This window comes from Nycticebus coucang, chromosome 4 (genome assembly GCF_027406575.1).
Source record: "Nycticebus coucang isolate mNycCou1 chromosome 4, mNycCou1.pri, whole genome shotgun sequence".
In the NCBI taxonomy this organism is placed as follows: domain Eukaryota; kingdom Metazoa; phylum Chordata; class Mammalia; order Primates; family Lorisidae; genus Nycticebus; species Nycticebus coucang.
The window spans coordinates 30,871,574-30,894,634 of NC_069783.1; the positions used below are offsets into that span (position 1 = coordinate 30,871,574).

At 37.5% G+C, this 23,061-nt stretch overlaps 1 protein-coding gene across 2 annotated transcripts in view; it reads left to right on the plus strand.

Moving 5' to 3' along the window:
- TTC27 (tetratricopeptide repeat domain 27) overlaps positions 1-23,061 on the plus strand; it is a 191,176-nt gene that overhangs the window by 40,512 nt on the left and 127,603 nt on the right. For both annotated transcript variants that reach the window (XM_053588033.1, XM_053588034.1), the window contains exons 7-9: positions 1,609-1,742; positions 5,167-5,279; positions 11,482-11,548. In XM_053588033.1, coding sequence (XP_053444008.1) covers positions 1,609-1,742; positions 5,167-5,279; positions 11,482-11,548 — 314 coding nt within the window. The remainder of the gene's footprint in view (positions 1-1,608; positions 1,743-5,166; positions 5,280-11,481; positions 11,549-23,061) is intronic.

The following is a 23,061-nucleotide window of genomic DNA, read 5'->3' on the forward strand; positions in this document are numbered from 1 at the left end:
TAGTCTGGTCTCTCTGAATTGCCCTTTCTTATAAGGACCCACCTGTTGCTTCCATTCTACATTTTTTTGTCTTTCTTATGAGCTGAATGTTTTGACTGTTTTGTTTACTTGATGTTTTTCTTCAATGCCTTAGTGGCATTGAATGGTATATAGTAAGTACTCAATATTTAATATTTGTTGAATGAAGGAATAATTTTCAGAATTTCTCCTAAAACCTCTGTTTCTTCTGAATATCAAATAAGAAACTTTTTTTTATGAATTGCTTTGTCTGTAGTATCTCACAATATAATTGGCATTCAGTTTTGAATAAATTTATGAAAGTTAGACATCATAAAATCATCACACCATTTATACCTTTTGAACCTGGCTGAGCAATCTAGGGTGTCTGTGAATGTTGAAATGATTGATCCTATTTGTTTTCTGGAGGCCAGGTCTAGATTATCTCTAAGGGCTATGCTTTAGCCGCCAGATTTTTGTGTTTCTTTTGACTAATCCAATCAATAAAATCAGATACATTATGAGTTATAGATGACTTTATGGACTTGTCTGAGATCTTAGGCACCTTTTATTACATTGTGTGGGGAAATTTTTTAATATCTAGCTTATAGCTTTTAGAAGAATGGCCATGTATAAGTTAGAGTCTTATCTGTATTTAATGATGTTATTATATGTAATATAACATGTGAGGTTAGTTTCAGATTATGTGTTTAAATATTTTGGTCCTAGCAGACATTTTGGGACTATTTAAAAAATTAATGGGACAGTACTCTGTATATTCTGCTTTAACTGAATTTACCACTTAGTTCTTATTTTGTTTTCCAAGTTAAGGGTGAGAAATTTAAAAATACAAAAGTGGTGCTCACAAATATAAAATGAGAATCAGGTTAATAATTTTTACCACTGAGCTATGGCCTTACTTTAAAAAAGTAATCTGTGCTATACCAGTTCAGTGGCAGTCTTTAGCATAACATGTTTAAAAGGTTGATGTATAACTTAGAGCCAAACTCATCTCAGGATAAAATCCAGAATTTTTAGACTAGTCTTTGTAATCAAGGGTCTTTGTAATCTGATGCTTTCCAGAGAATAGATATTGGAATTTTTGCTTCTCAAAAGTGATTTGAAAACAGCTATTCTGCAGCAAGTTATTTCAGAGACATAATGAAAAAATATTGGTTTTGCAAGCCAGATAGTTTAACAGCCTGAGATTTAGGCCCTGACAACCCTGGATTTAAGCTCTGGCTCTGATCCTGAGAAGCCCTGTGATCTTGAGCAAGTGATAGTACCCCAGAACCTCTGTTTTCTCATCTGTTGTATATGTAGAGATAATAATACCTATAACAAAGAGTTACTCACTTTTGAGGAGGGTGGTGTTTTGATGCAAAAATAAGTATGTAGAATCTAGTGGCAAAAGTTTTGGATCTGAGTCTTGGCACCATAGCTTATTGGCTTTATAATTTTGTAAGTCATTTAAAACCTGAAGCTGGGCCTTTTCTTATGTAAAATGGATAAAACACCTTATACACTCTAAGTGCCCTGGAAATATTACTCTTCATGATTGTACAGTAGATCTGATAGACAGATGATAGATATAATTTTATTGTTTTTTAGGTGCTTTGGGAAAAAGGACACGATTCCAGGAACATTATGTGGCACAACTGATTCTAGATGTAAGAAGAGAAGGGGCTGTCCTTTCAAGTTGTGAATTCAGTCCGGCTCCCACTCCTCTGGAACATTTAACCAAAGTAAGCAAGATTATAAGTTATTTAATTCAATTAGTATCTGAATTTGTTTTAGTAGGTGAGTACTGTAGAAACACTGAATGGGGTAGGGACAGACTTCATTTTGTCCTTGTTTGAGCTTGAGTAAGGGTGCCTGGGGCAGGGGAGAACCTGATGTTTAAGCCTTTTTTTAAAACCCTTATGTAGATTTAAATGGCATTTTCCTTCTAAAATTCAATGAATATGAATTATTAATATAGTCATTTACATATTATTCCCCCCTTTGAGGAAATACCAAAGATGGTCTGAGTAGAGACCTTTTTAGTTTTAGTTTTGTTAAGTGTTATCATATTTGTCTTCTTATATTTGGCTGTTTTTAAACATTCATTGACTTGAAATTTCGTGGGCTCCTTCTGTATGTACAGTTAAATCAGACTTCTTTTTTACCCGTTTTGCCTGTGTCATTAATGTGTTGGTTGCTGCCTTAGTATTTTTTTTTATACATCTAATGAATTTCCTTCTTCTAGCTTGAATTTAAGACTCTTGGTCAGTTTACCTACTTACAGGCCTCTTCCATGGAAGCTGTTAGCATTTATATATGTATTTTCTTATCCAAGAGACCCCACCCTACCATTTTTTTTTTTCTTTTTTTGAGACAGAGTCTTACTTTGTCACCCTTGGTAGAGTGCCATGGCATCCTACCTCACTACAACTTTCAACTCTTGGGCTCAAGCCAGTCTCAGCCTCCCAAGTAGCTGGGATTACAGGCGCCTGCCACAACACCCAGCTGTTTTTAGAGACGGGGTCTTGGCTGTGGCTCAGGCTGGTCTCGAACCTGTGAGCTGAGGCAGTCTACCCACGTCGGCCTCCCAAGTGCTGGGATTATAGGCATGAGCCACTCAAACCTATGTTTTTATTGTCCTTTGGTTTATTTTACAGTCCTTAAACCCCATGTGTTGCTTGCTCTTCATTCCACAACCTGCAAACAAACTTATCTTGGGTACCCTGTACACTGAAATTCTATTCTGTACTGAGAATTATGCCAAGGGGAGGTGCTGGGGCATTTTAATTGTACAGTTCAATGAGATTTAACAAATATATTCACCCAAACCTTACAGTCAAGAAGTGTACCTTACCCCAGGCATCCTGTGCCTTTTTAGTTTTAATACCCCACCCCTCTGGCTCTAAACAACTATTGGTCTGCTTTCTGTGACAATAGATAATTTGCCTTTTCTAGAATTTAATGTGAATTAATCATACATATTTCTTTGTATCTAGCTTGTTTTTCAGCATGATGTTTTTGAGATTTATCTGTATGGTTGCATATGGCAGCAGTTCCTTTTTATTGCTGGATAGAATTCCATTGGTTGGGTATAGCATAATGCTTTAAATCTATTTATCTGATGACAGACGTTTGTGTTGTTACTAGTTTGGGGCTATTCAGATAAAACTGCTGGGAACATTTATGAACATGTCTTTGTGTGGACATATGTTTTCATTTCTCTTGGAATTAATAGCTCAGGTGGTAAATTATGTTTACTTTAAGAAAGTAGAAAACTATTTTCTGTGATTATGCCATTTTTACATTTCCCTCAGTAACGCATAACAGTTCTAATTATTCTAGATCCTGGCCAACATTTAATACTGTTAATCTTTTAAAATGCAGCCATTCTGCGTGTATACTTATAGTTCTTTCTGATTTTAATAGTATGTCTCTGTCAACTACTATTGTCAAGGATTTTTATGCGTGCTAATTGACTATTCATGTATCTTCTTTTGTGGTGTACACGTGGATCTTTTCCCCATTTTTTTTACTTGGGTTGTTTGTTTTATTGTTGAGTTCTAAGAATTTTCTGTATTCTAAATACAAGTCCCTTTTCAGAGATGTATTTGTGAGTATATTCTTTGAATCTGTAGTTTGGCTTTTTGTTTTCTTAATAATATTTTCAAAGAGCAGAAGTTATCAATTTGATGAAATCCCATTTGTTAAGTTTTTCTCTTATGATTTACATTTTTTGTGTCCTGATTAATGACTATCTGCTTACCCCAAGGTTGGAAAAATTCTGTTCGATGATTTTTTCTATAAGTATTTTCTTTTTCTTTTTTTTTTTTTTGTGGTTTTTGGCCAGAGCTGGGTTTGAACTCACCACCTCCGGCATATGGGACCGGCGTCCTACTCCTTGAGCCACAGGCGCCGCCCCTTCTTTTTCTTTTTTTTTTTTTGAGACAGAGTCTCACTATGTCGCCCTCAGTAGAGTGCCATGGCGTCACAGATCACAGCAACCTCCAACTCTTGGGCTTAAGCTATTCTCTTGCCTCGGCCTCCCAAGTAGCTGGAACTATAGGCGCCCACCAAAATGCCCAGCTATTTTTTTTTTTTTTTTGGTTGTAGTTGTCTTTGTTGTTTGGCAGGCCCAGGCTGGATTCAAACCCACCAGCTCCAGTGTATGTGGCTGGCGCCCTAGCTGCTTGAGCTGCAGGTGCTGAGCCACTTCTATAAGTATTTTCACTTTTATCTTCTTCATCAAGGTCTACAGTCTATTTTGATTTAACTTTTGTATTGGTGTGAGATGAAGGTGAAGGGTCATTGTTTTCTTTTTTCAAATGGCTATCTAGTTGTTCCACCATCAGTTACTGAAAAGATTTTACTTGTTGAATCACCCAAGTACTTTTGTTGAAAATCAATCAACCATATGTGCATGGGTCTTAAATTTTCGATTGTGTTCTCTTCCATTCATTTACATGTCTGTGTTTATGCCAGTACTATTATACTTTGGCTTTATGGTAATTCTTGAAATTAAGTACTCCTAAATCCTCAGATTTTATTATTTTTCAAGTTGTTTTGGCCTTTGCCTTTCTGTATAAATTTTAGAATCAGCTCGTCAATTTGGCATTTCTATCATTAGTAACGAGTTATTTGTAAGCTGTTTCAAAACTGATCACTTTATACAACTGAGACACAGAGTTGGGGAACTGATGTTTTAGATTAGAATTTAGAGTAGGAAGATATGGTTTTATATCCTCATGCTGCCACATACATTAAATGTGACCTGTTATCGCCTTCTCTAAGTCTCTGATTCCTTGTTTTCTCATCTATAGATGGGACTAGAAATGCCTATTGCCTATGATTACTGTAGGAATAAATAAGAAAATGTATATAAAATTATCTGTAGAAGGGTTCAATCACTGACAGCCCTTGTTCCCTATTATTGTTATCGTCAGTCATTCTTGAGATATGGGTAGCACGGTGCATCTTCCACTTCTACAAGGTAAACTGTCCCCAAATATGTGTTTCATAAGAAACAGCCTACTGATCATTGTAGATGTTAAATAATCTTAAACAAAAAGGTAGGTTAACTTTATCCCTCCAGGCATCTGTTACATGCCATTCATTTGAATGAATCAACTTTAATTTTTGTTCTAAGTATTTTCTTTTGTATTATGCCAGAATCTTGAGCTCAATGATGATACTGTTCTGAATGAGATAAAGTTAGCAGATTGTGAACAGTTTCAGATGCCCGATCTATGTGCTGAAGAGCTTGCTGTCATCCTTGGAATCTGGTAAGTTAATGCTGACTTGGTTAATTTGAACATCTTGCATATTGGTTCTCTTGTGTTTGGGGAACTCTTTATTCAAGGAGTTCCCAAGAGTTGTGGATAAATTGTGAATTTTATAGCACCTATGAGGATTAAGAAGAAATACTTGGGAAGCCAATTAAAGAGTTAAATATTAGGAATCTCATATGAGTTGCTATGTTCATTCTTTGCTTTATAAACAAAATTTCTTTAGTGACCCTTAAGTAGGAATAGATACTTAAAAAATATTAAAGATGGGCCAGAATGACTATTTGACCATTGATGATATTTACATTTCAAAGGATAGAACTTTTTTTAATACTGTAAAAACTTATGTGTGGCAGACATAGTTTTTAAATTTGTTTTTCTGAATTGAAATAATTTCAAATATGCAAAAATGTTTTAAGGACAGGGAAATCAGTATAAAGCACTTTTGAGAATAAGTTTTTGACATAATGTCCTATCATCCCTAAATACTTAAGTGTGTATTTCCAACAAGTAATAGTATTTTTGTACATAGCCACAATATAGCTATTAAAATCAGAAAATTAACATTCATACTTTACTATCATTTAATTCTCTCACCTCTTTCAAATTTTGCCAGTTATCTTGAGAATCTCCTTTAAAGCAAAAGATCTAGTCTAGAACATCTACAGAGGGTGCCAAAAAATGTGTTCGCATTTTAAGAAAGGAAAAAGCTATTAAATTTGGAATACTCAAGTCACATTTGAGTGACTGCAATTGCAAGGTGCTCAGTGGAACTTGTATTCATCTTTTGGTGTTGGTATGCAGTGAGCATTACAATTTAGCATAGTCTTTCCTTTATTACATGTGTATACTTTTTTGGTACCATCTGTATGTCACGTTTAGTTGTCATGTCTCTTTAGTCCTTGTCAATCTGGACTAGTTCCTCTGTTTTGCTTGACTTTTGTGATCTTGGCATTTGAAATTTACCAGTTAGTTATTTTGTAGGCTTTGCCTCAATTCAATTTTGTCTGATTTTTTTTTTTTTTTTAAGAGACAGAGTCTCACTTTGTCACCCTTGGTAGAGTACTGTGGCACCACAGCTCACAGCAACCTCCAGCTCTTGGGCTTAGGTGATTCTCTTGCCTCAGCCTCCCAAGTAGCTGGGACTACAGGTGCCCGCCATAATGCCCGGCTATTTTTTGGTTGTAGTTGTCATTGTTTTGGCAGGCCCAGGCTGAATTTGAACCTGTCAGCTCTGGTATATGTGGCTGGCTCCCTAGCCGCTGAGCTATAGGCGCCAAGCCTGATATTTTTTTCTTTTTTTTTTTTATTGTTGGGGATTCGTTGCTGATATTTTTTTCTTAATGATTAGCTTCACCTTATGCTTTATTAGCAAGGATATCAGGGAAGTGAAATTTTGTCATTTTCATTGCATCTTAGGAGGTAGAGCATGGTTTTGATTTGTCTTACTACTGGTGATGTTAACTCTGATCACATGATTAAAGTGGTATTTGCTAGTTTCTCCAATGTAAAGTAATTCTTATTTATGTTTGAATTGAATATTTTGTAGGGAGATATGTACAGACTTTATAAATATACCATTTTTTATCAACAGATTTAGTAATGCTAAAATAGAATCTCTTACAAAGTTCCAATATTGATACCAGTTAAATTAGTAATAAGCAATTTAGAAAAGTGTATTTGAAAAAAATTTGGTCTTTTAATTCAGTGGAAGTAATCCGTCAGTATTCATCTCATAGTAACAATAGGTTTTCATTTATATAAAAATTGAATTCAGTTCTGTGTCCCCTTTTATTTTCTTAAAAGGGATCACACATATATAGAGTTCTGTTTCTAAAGCAAAGTGATCTTATCGCATTATTTAATTTCAGTAAGAGAATTTGCAGTCACTATAGAAAAATTACTGGTTCAATTTATAACAATACTTATGTTAATATTATAATATGAATATCAACCATTTATGAGCAGTACTGTGTGCTAGGCATTATATGTGTACTGTATACATTTACATTAACTCCCGTTAATATTCTAACAAACCTTGGAATTGTTGTTTTTCAAATACAGGTGGGAAAACAGTGTTCACATGGCTAAATGACTTCTTCAGAATTACAAAGTAGCAATTAGGATTTGAGCTCAGGTGTTATTGACCTCAAATTCTGGGAGGTTCTTCATGATATTTTTAAAAATGTTATTTTTGGCATTTTGATAATTGTCAACTCAACAGGAAAGCTGTACCAAATAAATGTAACCCTCAGCCATTCTCATTCAAGTGTAATGAACTTTATTTCTACTGTGTTAAACTTTGTAATGGAGAGAGGACTAAAAGCCAAGTAAAAACTTTGTCTTAAAATACTATTTTTCCCCTAAGATTTTAGTGGAATTTCAATATATAGAACAGATAAAAGTAACAAATGGATTTCACAGGCAGTTAAAACTTCGATTGTTTAGTAGAAACCACTGGTTATTGTCTGAATCTTAGAACATCTGATACAGTTTCTAAATCTCTGGGTTAGAACATCAATGAATTCATGATTTGCATGAATTGAGTTACTGTGGGGGTTAACAGTGATTTTCTGGTACTGTCTGATCTCCATCTGGTTCCCATGGTGCTAACCCCTGTGAAGAGCTGACTTGGATGTTGTGGTAGGCTGGCTGACTTGGATGTTGTGGGAGGCTGTCTTGCTTTGGAAAGGAGACTGAGAGAAGGTGTGTTCTTATGGATTGTAGATTGACACAACAATGGGGGTCTCTTCACGCTCTTTCCCTGGACTCTTGCTTTTCACTGACTTTCTGCTTCAGTTTAATTTTTACCTGAAAACCAAATGCTAGAACTGCAGCACATGTCTTATACTTCAATATGCCTAACTGCTTCTACATAAAGCGCTATGGGAAGGATCCCCACAGGCGTCCTCAAACTTTTTAAATGGGGGGCCGGTTCACTGTCCCTCAGACCATTGGAGGGCTGGACTATAGTTTAAAAAAAAGACTATGAACAAATTCCTATGCACACTGCACATATCTTATTTTGAAGTAAAAAAACAAAACGGGAACAAATACAATCACACTGCCTCATGTGGCCTGCGGGCCGCAGTTTGAGGACCCTTTCTTAAAACATAGCCACCTGTGACTAATTCAGGCTACTGAGTATGGGGGGGTAATTCTCTGTTAAATTAACAGTTTGATTTTCAAGTATGCATGGTAGTAATACAGTTATGGCCTTCCATATTCACAAGTTCCTTTTCCATGGATTCAACAGATTTGGATCAAAAATATTCTGAGGGAAGAAATCCAATAAAAAATAGTACACCAATAAAAAAATACAAATAAAACAATACAGTAGAGCAACTGTTTACATAAAATTTACATTATATTAAGTATTTTAGATGATTGAAAGCATACTGGAGGATGTGGTAGGTTATATGCAAATACTACACCATTTTATGTAAGAGATTTAAGCATCCTGTGAAGATCCTGAACTAATTCCCTGTACATACTGAGGGACGGTATATATGAGTATGTTGTAAGCCTTTGACAGTAAATCATTTAACGTGTTAAATAGTGGAGACCCAACTCAGTGACTATGTCATAATTATTTGTAATAAGCCTAGCATTTCACTTTATCTTTATACTTTGTATAATGCTTTTAGGATTGGAATTTTGATGTGAGAGATGAGATCCATTTTGAATGAAGTTTTTATCTTGGAGTGCCTTTTATATATTCTTGTTGATAATTAGGAGTGCATTGCTTCTGTCTGGGACAGTTTCAGTGGAATATCTGGATAGTTACCTTATTCTTAGTGTCTAGAACTCAAAGGACCTTAGGGAGGGTTAATTAGATCATCTTGCTACCTGTTACATAATTCCTTTGTTCAAATTGGAAATGTCCAAGTGTGTGAGCATGTATGTGTATGTTCTGTGTTTTATTTATATATTTTTTATTTTTATTTTTTGAAACAGAGTCTCACTATGTTGCCCTCCGTAGAGTGCTGTGGTGCCACAGCTCATAGCAACCTCAAACTCTTGTGCTTAAGTGATTCTCTTGTCTCAGCCTCCCAAGTAGCAGGGACTACAGGCGCCCGCCAGAAGGCCTGGCTATTTTTTGTTGTTGTTGTTGTTACAGTTGTCATTGTTGTTTAGCTGGCCTGGGCCAGTTATGAACCTGCCAGCCTTGGTGCACATGGCTGGTGCCGTAACCACTGTGTTATGGGCACCCAGCCGTTCTGTGTGTTTTTAGTGAAATTATTTCATAGTTCTTTCCTTCCCCATTCATTACTTATTACCCACAGTAAAAGTAAGTTCACTTAAAAATTATTATATGGGGTGGCACCTATGGCTCAAAGGACTAGGGCACCGACCCCATATGCCGGAGGTGGCAGGTTCAAACCCAGCCCCGGCCAGAAACTGTAACCATTGCCAAAATGTGGAAACAGCCTAAATGCCCACCAACCCAGGAATGGATTAACAAGCTGTGGTATATGTATACCATGGAATACTATTCAGCTATTAAAAAAAATGGGGACTTTACATCCTTCGTATTAACCTGGATGGAAGTGGAAGACATTATTCTTAGTAAAGCATCACAAAAATGGAGAAGCATGAATCCTATGTACTCAATCTTGATATGAGGACAATTAATGACAATTAAGTTTATGGGGGGGGAAGCAGAAAGAGGGATGGAGGGAGGAGGGTGGGGCCTTAGTGTGTGTCACACTTTATGGGGGCAAGACATGATTGCAAGAGGGACTTTACCTAACAATTGCAATCAGGGTAACTGGCTTATTGTACCCTCAATGAATCCCCAACAATAAAAAAGAAAAAAAAAAAATTATATCAACATTTTATGCTCATTATAAAATCCTTAAACAGTATTGAAAATAAAAGGAAAGTATTTCTATTGTATGGAATGGTATTTTCTTTTTATTTTTCAATACATGTAAATATGCAACATTTACATACAAAGGAATTTATCTACTATATAAATGTAAGGTAGGAAAATGAACACTGTTGAACTAACTTTCCATTTTAAAAACTAGACGATCCTGAATACTGTCAGCTCAGCCTGTGTGCTTCTGTGCCTCATCCTCCTGCCTCTGCTCGAGACACAGCCACTACCCTGATTCTGTGTTTCCCGTTTTCCTGCCTTTTAAACAGTACATTTAATCTCATGTTTTATATGCCTATACATCAATTGCTTTATTTTGCTTATTTCTGAGCTTTCTAAAAATGACATCTGGGCAGTGCCTGTGGCTCAAGGAGTGGGGCGCTGGTCCCATATACCAGGGGTGGCAGGTTCAAGCATGGCCTTGGCCAAAACTACAAAAAAAAAAAAAATAATAATAATAATAATAATCATGACATCTTATGTAGTCCTTTGTGATTTGCCTGTTTTCTCTCGTTACTGTGTTTTTGTGATTCATGTTGCTATATGTAGCTAAAATACATTTTATTGTATAGAATTCCATTGAGTGAATGTATCACAATCTACCATTTTCCTTTTGGACATTGGGATTGTTTCCAGAATTTTCCTATTACACACTTTATCACTATGATTATATGTGTATTTGATTCTTCGTTCACCTGTTTAAGAATTTCCCTGGCTCTCGACCTAGTATGGAAGTATTGAGTGGAGGTTGTGTGAATGCTGAGTTCACATGTTAGTGAGGTTGTGTGAATGCTGAGTTTACATGTTAGTGAGGTTGTGTGAATGCTGAGTTCACATGTTAGTGAGGTTGTGTGAATGCTGAGTTCACATGTTAGTGCCAAGTTGTTTTCTAACTGTTACACCGGGATCAGCAGGGTCTTAGGATTCCTATTCTATCTCTCTAACAGTTTCTTATTTTTCCCTGTATGGTGGTTATAGTAATATTTTCATGATTTTTGGTATGAAGTTAATAAATAGCAGTGGAGGCTGTAATAATTCTTTTCGTTTTTCTTGCTGAGTGGCACAGATTGAGTTTATTTTTTTTCCCTATTCAGATAACTTATGTTGACATTTACTTCACCAACCACATTTTGTCAGCATTTTATTACTTTTATATTTATCTTTAGCAAAGTCATGTCTATATTTGTATATAATGCCATATTACTTAAATGTGTGCTCTCAAATATATAAAATATAGCAACTTGCTTTGTTTTTTAAAAAATTACATTAGGTACAATATGTATTTTAGAAATAATGTACTTTTTTTTTAATTTGAAGCATAAATTTCCAAAAGAATAACCCAGTGCATAAATTAACTGAAGAGGAGCTGCTGGCATTCACATCCGTGAGTAATGTCTTTTTCCTTTCAGTTCATATTTTTTCCTTGTAAATTATTTGCCTCTGGTATGTTCTTGCCTCATATTGCTCATGTTGAAACACTGCCACCTAAGAAATTAAGGGGAGAAAACCCTTATTATTTTAGTTTCCAAGTCACATATATCTTGCTGGTGACTTCAACATAACCATTTTTCTTAGTACTTGCTTGGATATGAACGTAGTGGCCAGATATTTCTTGTTCATTGCTTTATCATAGGGCCTACTCTGCTATCTTGCATATAGTAAGTGCTCAATAAATATATGTTGCATTATTAAGTGAAGTAACAGAGCCAAAGCCACTATATTCCACGACTCTTGTGCCCAAAACTGAGCGTGATGCCTAGCAGACATGGTGAGAAAGGGGAGCTGGGAGGAGGAGGGTCTGGGTTACAGAGGCCAGGGAAGGAGGGGGATGGGGAGCCTGGGGTGCTTGTCAGTCAGTGTTCAACACAGTAGTGCAGTCAGGGAAGAAACGTGGGGTTGATAATTCGGAGTGCATTGCTTCTGTCTGGATAGTTACCTCATTACAGAGAATTTAGGAGGGAATGGAGTAAAGGAAGCAAAGTCCATAGGTAAAGAACACACTTGTAGAAGACTGGCAGTGAAAAGGAAAGATGGAGTAGTAGATATTGGAAGTTTCAGTGTCAAAGAAGAGTTTTCAGCTCATGTCTGTTGAGGTGGGAGCATTGCTTAAATCTAAGAGTTTGAGACCAGCATGAGCAGGAGCAAAATTCCATCTCTATAAAACAAAAAATTGAAAAATTAGCTGTGGGGCAGCGCCTGTGGCTCAAATGAGTAGGGCACCAGCCCCGTGTACCGGAGGTGGTGGGTTCAAACCTGCCCTGGCCAAAACCTGCAAGAAAAAAAAATTAGCTGTGGTGTGGTGACTGTACCTGTACTCCCAGCTACTTGGGAGGCTGAGGCAAGAGGATCTCTTGAGCCCAGGAGGTTGCCTGGGCTATGACGATGCCACTGCCCTCTAGCCCAGGTGACAGAGCAAGACCCTGTCTCAAAAACAACAATAACAAAGAAGGTTTATTCCAAGAAGTGAGAAGTCACAGAGGGAGGGTTCTTTTGGCTTTATGCATTAGCAAAAGATATACGCGTTCTTTAATGAATACAAGTTTCTTAAGATACATATCATTTTTTCAAAGGCATTTTTATTATCATAATTAGGAATCACGTTCAATTTAGAATTCTGATGTTTTCTTCCTTTGTTATTTTTCAGATAAGGCAAAAGAAAGGACTTTTTTCTGATAGAAAGAAAAGCTAGCTGGTTTTGTGCTGTACTATAAATTTTGCAAATTTCTCTTCCCTACATACTCTCTTAGAAATGATTGTTTGTCACTGGAGTCCCTTGAGTGCCTGCTTTATTTTCCCAATTCAGTATTCTTAGAAATCTTTGGTGTGTATCATTATATCATGTTTGTTTTTTGTAACTGTATGGGAATGTCCCTATTTATTCATTACATGTGCTACAAAGAAATTGACATGTTCAAATTTTTAAAAAGGGCATATATATTATGTACCTTTCATTTATTCATTCAGCTGACATCTATTATACACACACACACACACGCATGCATTGGGCTGGCCATTGGGGATATAGCAGTAAGCATTTTTTTTTTTTTTTTTTTTTTTCAGAGACAGAGTCTCACTTTTATTGCCCTTGGTAGAGTGCCATGGCGTCACAGCTCACAGCAACCTCCAACTCCTGGGCTTAGGCGATTCTCTTGCCTCAGCCTCCCGAGTAGCTGGGACTCCAGGTGCCCACCATAACGCCCGGCTATGTTTTTGTTCGAATCTGCCACCCTCGGTGTATGGGGCTGGCGCCCTACCCACTGAGCCACAGGCGCCGCCCAGCAGTAAACAATGTTTTATCCTTTCTGGAGTTTATATCAATTTACATTCTTCTGTGGGAAATACTTAGTAGACAAAGGGAGAACTCGATACTTGAGAGAAGTGCTGATGACAAGTGTACAGCAGGGTAAAGGACTAAGGCTGAGATGGGTGGGAGTATCCTGGTGGAAAGGTGATACTGAGCATACATGTGCATCAAGTGCGGTGCTGGAGAAGGTTGTGGATGATCTGGAGTGGCCGTGAGCTTGAGTCAGGTAGGGCCAAGTGTTTAGGTGATAAAAGCTGACCTGGAGGCCTGAGTTTCTGATAACTGAGGTGTAAACAGAGACAGGCATAGGGAGCATTGTCAGTAGTGACATCTTCTTGGATTGGTCTCAGAAGCACTTTATTGTGGTGTACATGTCTGTCTTTTGGTTACCCAGAAAAGACAGTAAAACATTGTTTATATATTCAGACAGTTAATTTTTTAGCATTTCTTACGGGGGGCTGGGTAGTTTTCTTTAAAACTCTTCCTTTCTTTAACCTATTCTTGTTCATCTGTACTGTGAAGTACTTGATGTAATTAACTCAGCGAACTTTTGATAAACTCCTGATAGTGGGTAAATTATCATTCCTCAGCTTGCTGGCAGTGAAGGTCATCAATTCAGGTTTTATACTTTACCTCCAAGGGCTTTATGCTACATAATTTTTTTGCTCTCTCTTTTCCTTCTGTTTTCTTCCAACTCAGAACTGACCTGAGGACTGATCCCTCCTTGGAGGAAAGCTGTTTAATGACAGGGACTCATAGTGCTGGGCCTAACTCTTTTAAGGAGATGATTTTGTTAATCCCAAGTGTATCTTTAATTGGAGAGAAGTAGGGCAAGAAATTTGTATGTGAGGAGAGCTTTTAGGAGCCCCATGCAAACTTTTTAAAATCCCAAATGAAATGTACAAATACTTCAGAAAAACCGGAGTCAGCCCTTGTTAATTTTTTCTCTATTAGTGTTTCCTCTCGTCTCTTTGTGCATGATACTGAAGCAGATAAGATGACTTGAAAGTGGCCCCTGGTTTCAAAGAAGAAAGGAACTTTACTTATATCCTTCATTGGTACCTTTTGTACTCCAAAAGGCATAAAGGGCCCCTGACTCACGAAGGTTTGATGGAATGTCTTTTTGAATTTGTGATGGTGTGAAAGTGACATGCATTCAGGAGAAACCATACTTTGAGTACCCATATGTGCATTTTGCTTTCACTATAGTAGTAATAAATTACATGAGCTATTCAACACTTAAATATAAAATAGGCTTTGTGTTAGAGCCTACATTAGGCTCAACTGTAGGCTAATGTAAGTGTTCTGACTGCATTTAAAGTAGGCTAGGGTAAGCTATGATGTTTGATTGAATAATTGTATTAAATGAATTTTTGACTTAAAATTTTTTTCTTTTTTTTGAGACAGAGTCTCACTATGTAGCCCTCAATAGAGAGCTGTGGCGTCACAGCTCACAGCAACCTCAAACTCTTGGGTTTAAGCAATTCTTTTGCCTCAGCCTTTCAAGTAGCTGGGACTACAGGCGCCCACCACAACGCCCTGCTATCTTTTTGTTGCAGATGCCATTGTAGTTTAGCAGGCCTGGGCCAGGTTCGAACTCGTGAGCCTCTGTGCATATGGCCAGCACCATAACCACTGTGCTACAGGCGCTGAGCCAAGGCGCTGTTCTTTTCTAAGTCCTTTGCAAGATCTGGGGTGATAATTCAGTGCTTTTACTCATAGGTCTTATTCAATAAATGTATGCAGAATGTAACAATGAATGAAATATATGTACTATAATTCTAGAGCAGTATTGATTTCTATTCTAGAATTGCATTGCTCTACCGAGCTCCATAATTCAGTTAGTAACTACATGATGGTAGGGATAACTACTTGTTCCATCTTCCTCTTCTGTATAATGGGGGAGTGGTGATGTGCTGCTTTCCCAGCACCAAAAACTTTGAGGGTCAAATTGCACAATGTACATGAAAGTTCTCTGGGGTAGGTAGAGACTCATGTAATCGTAATAGTCAGTGATGAGCCAGGCCGTCTGATCACTAGTTTGTAAAAGAACATCCCTATTTCAAGCAGCCTAAATGGATAGGTTCTGTTTGGAATTGGCCATAAATGTGGAGAGATAGGACATAGAGAGGAAAGAAATAGCGTAGTCTTTCCTGCTTTGCATCTGTTTCCCTGCCCTGGCAGAATCTTGGTGGCCTGGGACTGGAATTGTGAACTCTTGAGTCTATGAGGTGTCTTCCTCTGTCGATGGAAAAGCAAGTGTAATGGAAATCTCAACTGCTGTGGGAAATGTGTGGCTGTTGGAGAGACAGGGACCCCGATTATTTGGTATTTGGTAACTATTTACTGGATAAACAAATGAATGGCTTTTGGGTCCTGAATTTTGTTCAGTTTTGATGAACTGTTCTAAAATTTACTAAAATGGGGCGGCGCCTGTGGCTCAGTGAGTAGGGCGCTGGCCCCATATACCGAGGGTGGCGGGTTCAAACCTGGTGCCAGCGAAACTGCAACCAAAAAAAATAGTTGGGCATTGTGGTGGGCGCCTGTACTCCCGGCTACTTGGGAGGCTGGAGCAAGAGAATCGGCTAAGCCCAAGAGGTTGCTGTGAGCTGTGACTCCACGGCACTCTACCAAGGGCAACAAAGTAAGACTGTCTTTAAAAAGAAAAAAAAAAATTACTAAAATGATGGCAAAATCTCTTTTTTGCCAAAATATTTGCCACTGTTTTCATGTTGGTGCAGCATGAAGAAATATATGTGAGGTATCTTGGGAAAATGTTTTAATTCAGGAAAGTCAGAAACTTGTCCTTAGAGGAATAGCTTCATGTATGTAAGGCTGTCATTATGTGGTTCTATTTATGAGATATTATATCCGCATGTTTCAGGAAAACTGAGTCATAGTAAAAATAACCCATATTGTTTCAGAGAGCCATTTATATTGTACCAGCTTGATAATTTAAAATTAGCTGTGTTAGCTACGTTATTTCCTCTCAGATGAGCCAAGTCAGTGACATTCAATAGTGTTTTTAATTTCCCTTCATTGTTGAAAATGGGAACAATTTTGTTAATTCATACAGTTTGAGTTTTCATTGGCAAAAGGTTTCAGTGTGAATTAATACTGGCATCTTGCTGTCTTACTTTGCCTAAAGCTGTCGAGATCTTGTAAGTGAAAGAGGGAAAAAGACCTTTGGAAGTTACACATTACGTGGCATGGACCATGGTACGGTCCCCAACATGGCCATACAAAAGGAAAATGGGGAATTGCAGCTAAATTTATCTTTATGTAAAAAATATTCTCTATGTGTGGCCACCTCTTTCTACACACACGCACGCACGCACGCATGCACGCACGCACGCACACACGTCTTCACCCCTGCTCCTGGCAAACACATTTCAAGATATCTGTTGCTGTGTAATTTTTCCTGTGGAGACTTTTGAGACACCCTAAATTTTTTTGCTTTGGATGTTAAAGCTATATAATAAGTACTTATATGTGAACATAGCATAGTTTGCTAATAATTTTTACAGGTTAAATGGATCGCCTGTTTTTTTTCTAGGGAATACTCGTTGCCTAATTTTAATTTATTAAGATAGGTGGTATGAGTTAGCAGTGGCACTTCTGATAGTTTGTGTTCCTGTATTTAATTACTTCAGAAGTACTTCACAGGATAGAGGAATAAGCACAGCAAAGCGTAAGCAAAAGAAAACAAAGCTGTGCCTACACATGTTGTAGTCAACCTGGTGAAAAATAAAAACATAAAGAGAATGTCTTGATAAAGAAAAATATGACGCTTTGAACGAGAGAGAATAACAATTGGCAGGACTTTTAGCTTTTTATTGGCGACTGTGCTGCGTAGTTTCTCTGCTGTCCTATCCTCTAGCTCTCCTCCAAATCAGAACTGATGGCAGATGATCCCTTTTTTCCCCCCACAGTTAAACATGCCTAGAGGTTAATGCTTATTTGGGAATTTCCCTTTCAGTCATGTTGGAGGAACTGGTGCTGAATTCCCATTGTTAAAAATGACAAAACTGGAAAAAAATGTATGAAATAACAATGTATAAAAAGGATATTGGCATGACCAAATAGCGTTTATCTCAAGAATACTAAATTGACTTCATATGAAACAATGCAATTCACTTTGTTAGTATCATAAAGGAGAAAAACCAAATGATTTATCTTCATAGAAACAGAAAAGCTTTTGACAAGACTCTATACTCTTTCCTTATAAAAACAATTAGCAAACTAGAAATAGAAGAGAATATCAACCTGGTAAAGTACATCTATGAAAAATCTACAACTAAAATCATCATTGATAAAGAAGTGTCTTTCCCCCCCTTTCCGCCCAAGCTCAGGAAGAAAGCCAAATTGTCTGCTTTCTCTGTACTCACTGAACTAGAAATCCTAAATGGTGCGATAGACAATTAGCCAGCATGCCTGGTTAATTTTTCTATTTTTAGTGAAGATGTGGTCTTGCTTTTATTCAAGCTAGTCTTGAACTCCTTAGCTCAAGCAATCCTCCCACCTCAACCTCCCATAATGCTAGGATTTACTGGCATTAACCACTGCAGCTGGCCAAGAGATATATTTTAAATAGAAAGATTGAGATAGAGGCCAGGCACAATGGCTCATGCCTGTAATCCCAGCACTTTCGGAGGCCAAGGTATGAGGATTGTTTTGAGGCCAGGAGTTTGAGACCAGCCTGAGCAACATAGTGAGACCTCATGTCTATAAAAAGTTAAAGACAAAAATTAGGTAGGCCTGGTGGTGTACATCCATAGTCCCAGCTACTCAGGAGGCTGAATCAGAGGTTCACTTGAGCCCAGAAGTTTAAGGTTGCAGTGAGCTTTCATGACACCACTGTACCATAGCCCCAGGCAGCAAAGCAAGACTCTCTCTCTCTCTGTCTATCAAACAACAAAACAAAAACAAAAACGAAGATAGGTTGAAAATAAATGGATAATGAAATCCCTAGGATTTTCTCCAAGAAATTGTTTTGTATTTTGTAACTTAAAAGCAGGTATTAGTACATTTCTGAGATATAGCAGGAGACCAAAACATGTTTGGAAAGAGAATAAATATATAAAGAAAGACTGGTGGTTTTATTTTCAATATGCTGAATATATTAGACAACTATTTTCTGAGTGGATGTGATGGAATATTCAGACATGTAGTGTATTAAGAGTGGGATATAGATTTCTTTGGAGTTCTTAAATCCGTCATACCTTTTATGTAATGGACAAATTAAGTTAAAAAAAACAAAAACATTTCCATAGCTTAGTTTGTTTTCTGGTGCAGTTGACCTGCAAGAGAATATACTTTTGCATATACAGGTGAAAGTTTTACAGTTTATGTGTACAAGAAATTGTAGGCATTAAAATATTTTATTGATTAAAAAAAAGAAAAGAAATGGATAGAAAATATTATCCCCTAAAAATAATTAGTATACAAAAAGGGCTACATTTGCTAAATTGTTATGAGATAACATGGATTTTATTACAAAGAATGTTTTCAAATACAAAGGTCACTATTTCATAATAATAAAGGGGAAATTTACCAGGAAGACATAACAATCATAGATGTACCTAATCACAGTTACACTGTGCATAAAACAAAATTGACAGAATTAAATTGAAAAATAGACAATATCACAGTCATAGTTGATTTTAACACTTCTCTTTCAGCAATTGATATAATAACTAGACAAACACAGCAAGTCAATATGTAGATAATTTGGACAACACTATCTACCATTTTGACCTAAGTAATGTTTATAGAATATACCTAGAATACATGATCTTTTTAACTGCAGATAGTATGTTTGCAAGACCACATTCTGGAACAGTAAAATAAGTTTCAATAAGTCAGTGATTAAATGAATGAAGAATTGACATCACCTTGAGTATATTTTATTTCCACAATGGAATTAAATGATGTAAATAACTATTGGATATCTAGAAAAATTCAAGATATTTATAAACTAAACAATTAAACAACATACTTTGTCCATAAAAAAAGAAGAAGAAATCACAAAGGAAATTTATATGTGAACATTAATCATCAACCTAAATCATTGATCCCAACATTACAGAAACTTTCTTCTATATTTTCTTTTCCTTTTTTTTTTTTTTGTAGAGACAGAGTCTCACTGTACCACCCTCGGGTAGAGTGCCGTGGTGTCACACGGCTCACAGCAACCTCTAACTCTCGGGCTTACGCGATTCTCTTGCCTCAGCCTCTCGAGCAGCTGGGACTACAGGCGCCCACCACAATGCCCGGCTATTTTTTTGTTGCAGTTTGGCCGGGGCCAGGTTTGCACCCGCCACCCTCAGCATATGGGGCCGGCGCCCTACTCACTGAGCCACAGGCGCCGCCCTATATTTTCTTTTCTTATTTTTTTTTTGAGCCTCAAGAGCCTCAAGCTGTCGTCCTGGGTAGAGTGCTATGGCATCGCAGCTCACAGCAACCTCCAACTCCTGGGCTCAAGTGAGTCTCCTGCCTCCGCCTCCCAAGTAGCTGGGACTATAGGCGCAGCTTGAGCCACAGGCGCAAACCTTCTATATTTTCTTTTTTTTTTTTGAGACAGAGTCTCAAGCTGTCACCCTGGCATCATAGCTCACAGCAACCTCCAGCTCTTGGGCTCAAGTGATCCTCTTGCCTCAGTTTTTTTTATTTTTTAAAATTTTTTATTTTTTTTATAGAGACAGAGTCTCACTTTATGGCCCTCGGTAGAGTGCCGTGGCCTCACACAGCTCACAGCAACCTCCCAACTCCTGGGCTTAAGCGATTCTCTTGCCTCAGCCTCCCGAGCAGCTGGGACTACAGGTGCCCGCCACAATGCCCGGCTATTTTTTGGTTGCAGTTTGGCCGGGGCCGGGTTTGAACCCGCCACCCTCAGTATATGGGGCCGGCGCCCTACCAACTGAGCCACAGGAGCCGCGCAGTTTTTTTTCGATTTTTAGTAGAGATGGAGTCTTGCTTTTTGCTCAGGCTGGTCTCAAACTTGTGAGCTCAAGCAATCCACCTGTCTCGGCCTTCCAGAGTGCTAGGATCACAGGTGTGAGTCACCGCGCCCAGCCTTCTTCAGTATTTTCTTCAAATAAAGTTATTTTAACATTAGGGTAGTAAGCAATTTTTAGTCAGGATATTAATTGCATGCACTGTAAAAGAAAAAAGTGATAAATTGGATTTTGTTAAAATTAAAGCCTGCCTTTTGAAGACAACATTAAGAAAATGAAAACAAAAACCACAGACTGGGAGAAAATAATTACAGTGCATGTATCTCACAAAGGACTTACATTTAGAATAAAAGACCCCTTCCATGTCAGTAATAACAGGACAAATTAATCAATTATAAATGGACAGAACATTCGAAAAGGCACTCCAACAAAGACATCTGAATGGCCAGTGAGAACATGAAAGGTGGTACTTTCATTGTTCATCAGGGACATGTGAATTCAGAACACAGCAAGATACTGTTATATACCACCCCAAAAGACTTGTACCTCCCTGTGCAATGGTTGGAACTGTCACACATTGCTGGTGGTAGTGGAAAATAGTAAACCACTTTGGAACACAGTTTGGCATTTTCTCATAAAGTTAATCATCAATTGCACCTGTAGGTATTTCCCCATGAGAAATGAAGTATATGTCCTTACAAACACTTACCCGGTGTTCATGGCTGTTATATCCATAAGCAGATAAAACAGAACAACCCAAATGTCCCCAACAAGTGCATGATAAACTATGGTATATCCACCTAATTAAATAATACTCATCAGTATAAAGGAATGAAATACTGATAAATGCAGTAGCATGAATGAATCTCAGGAACATTATTTTGAGTTAAAGAAGCCACAATGTATGATTCCCTTTACCTGAAATTCTAGAGTGGCAAAACCAAATCCTAAAGACAGAACGTAGATCACAGATTGATCTTACAAAGTGGTGCTGATGGGGCATTTCTGTAACCTGATTTGGCAGTGTTATCTTGGTGTTTACATTTGTCAAAACATCACAGTCTATACTAAATAAGAGTTTATTTTATTTATCATATCCCCTAAAAGTAAGACTACATGCATGTCATATAGAGTTATAATATTTAAGACTAGTCATCAACATAGGTTTGGGTTTCAATATAGGTTAGTCTTTTTTATCAGTTTCAGAAATGCAACACAAAATACTCAACCTACCTAACGTAGTAAGTGGAGAGAATGTAGGAGAACAAATTCCCAATGGGAAATTCCTCTGTGTTCACATTCATCATGAATTTTACTGTGTTCAGGTCTAATCAAACTAATTTCCCCCAAACATTTTCAAAAACCTGTATTCAAAAGAAATAGCAAATTTCAGTAGAAGGATGTATTGTTTAGAGCTCGAGTGGGAGTACTCTTGGCCGTTAGCCTTCAACACAGATTGTTGATGTTGGAAAAAATATTTGTTTTATTGAATTCCTACCCTCTCCCAAGATTGAGAGTTAACAGAAACAACAAACAGAAAGATAACCAGGATGAGTGTAGAACCTTAAGAGTCCTCAGGGCAGGACACTATCAAATAGCATAGGTAACTGGCATTTACTAACATAAAGTGAGGTATTAATGTGTGGATTTCACACAATTTCATGCATTAATGGATATAAAAATAGCTAGTCAGTAGAATTCAATTATTTTAAATCTGTAAATGCCATGTTTAGTAGAATCTATATCTGGGCTCAAAATCGAACTACTGGTTGTATGGTAAATGTTAGCATTTGGGCAATTTGTGTCAAAGATACACAGTAAGTCCTCACTTAACATTGTAGTCAGTGGGTTCCTGGAAACTGAGACTTTAAGTGAAACTACAAAGTACAACTGGTCTTTGAATAACATTGTTTCATTTCAACATTGATGACAAAAAACAAACAAACAACTTTTTGTTATACCTCATTTTGCTTAAAGTCACAGTTTCCAAGAACATTTCTGCTATGCTGAGTGAAGACTTACTGTGCAGGAGTTAAGGAGAAAATAAATCTGAAAATACCTGAAATGTAAATATTAAAAGGAAAACCACCTCTTTTTAAGACACTACAGAAAATGAGCAAAGTCCTGGTGGCTAGGTAACCATTCTAGTGAGGGTTGAAGAACCCTGCCTGGGACATGCTCAGCCCACCCCTGAACTTGTCAGGCTGCCTGCGTCTCCTTCTAGGTTTCGTTCAGCCTTGCGTCTTGCCTCAGAACTCTGATTCCTGCCAGGTCAGATATTTTCCAGGGACCTCTGCTTTCAGCAGTACCTTTCTTTGGAGGGTGCTGTGCTGTTACCTTTTGTAGCATGAGAAATAGGGAGGAGTTAATATAATAAACCTAAGACATAGATTAAAGCAAAAGAAGGGAGCCTAGTGGGCCAGAGACAGGAAACTTCACTGTGGTAGTGGGGTGGACAAGGTGCTCTGAGAGACCTCCCTGCTGCAGAGTGGGGAGACTCCTTAGTAAGCCTTTGAGTGGGCTGCCAGTTCCAGACAGGATTTACAGCTAAGATGGTTAATATATTTGATGTAAGGAATCTCTTTCCAACCCATGGCTTTGTGCCTCTATTTTTGGCCATCATTGAAGCCAAAGCTC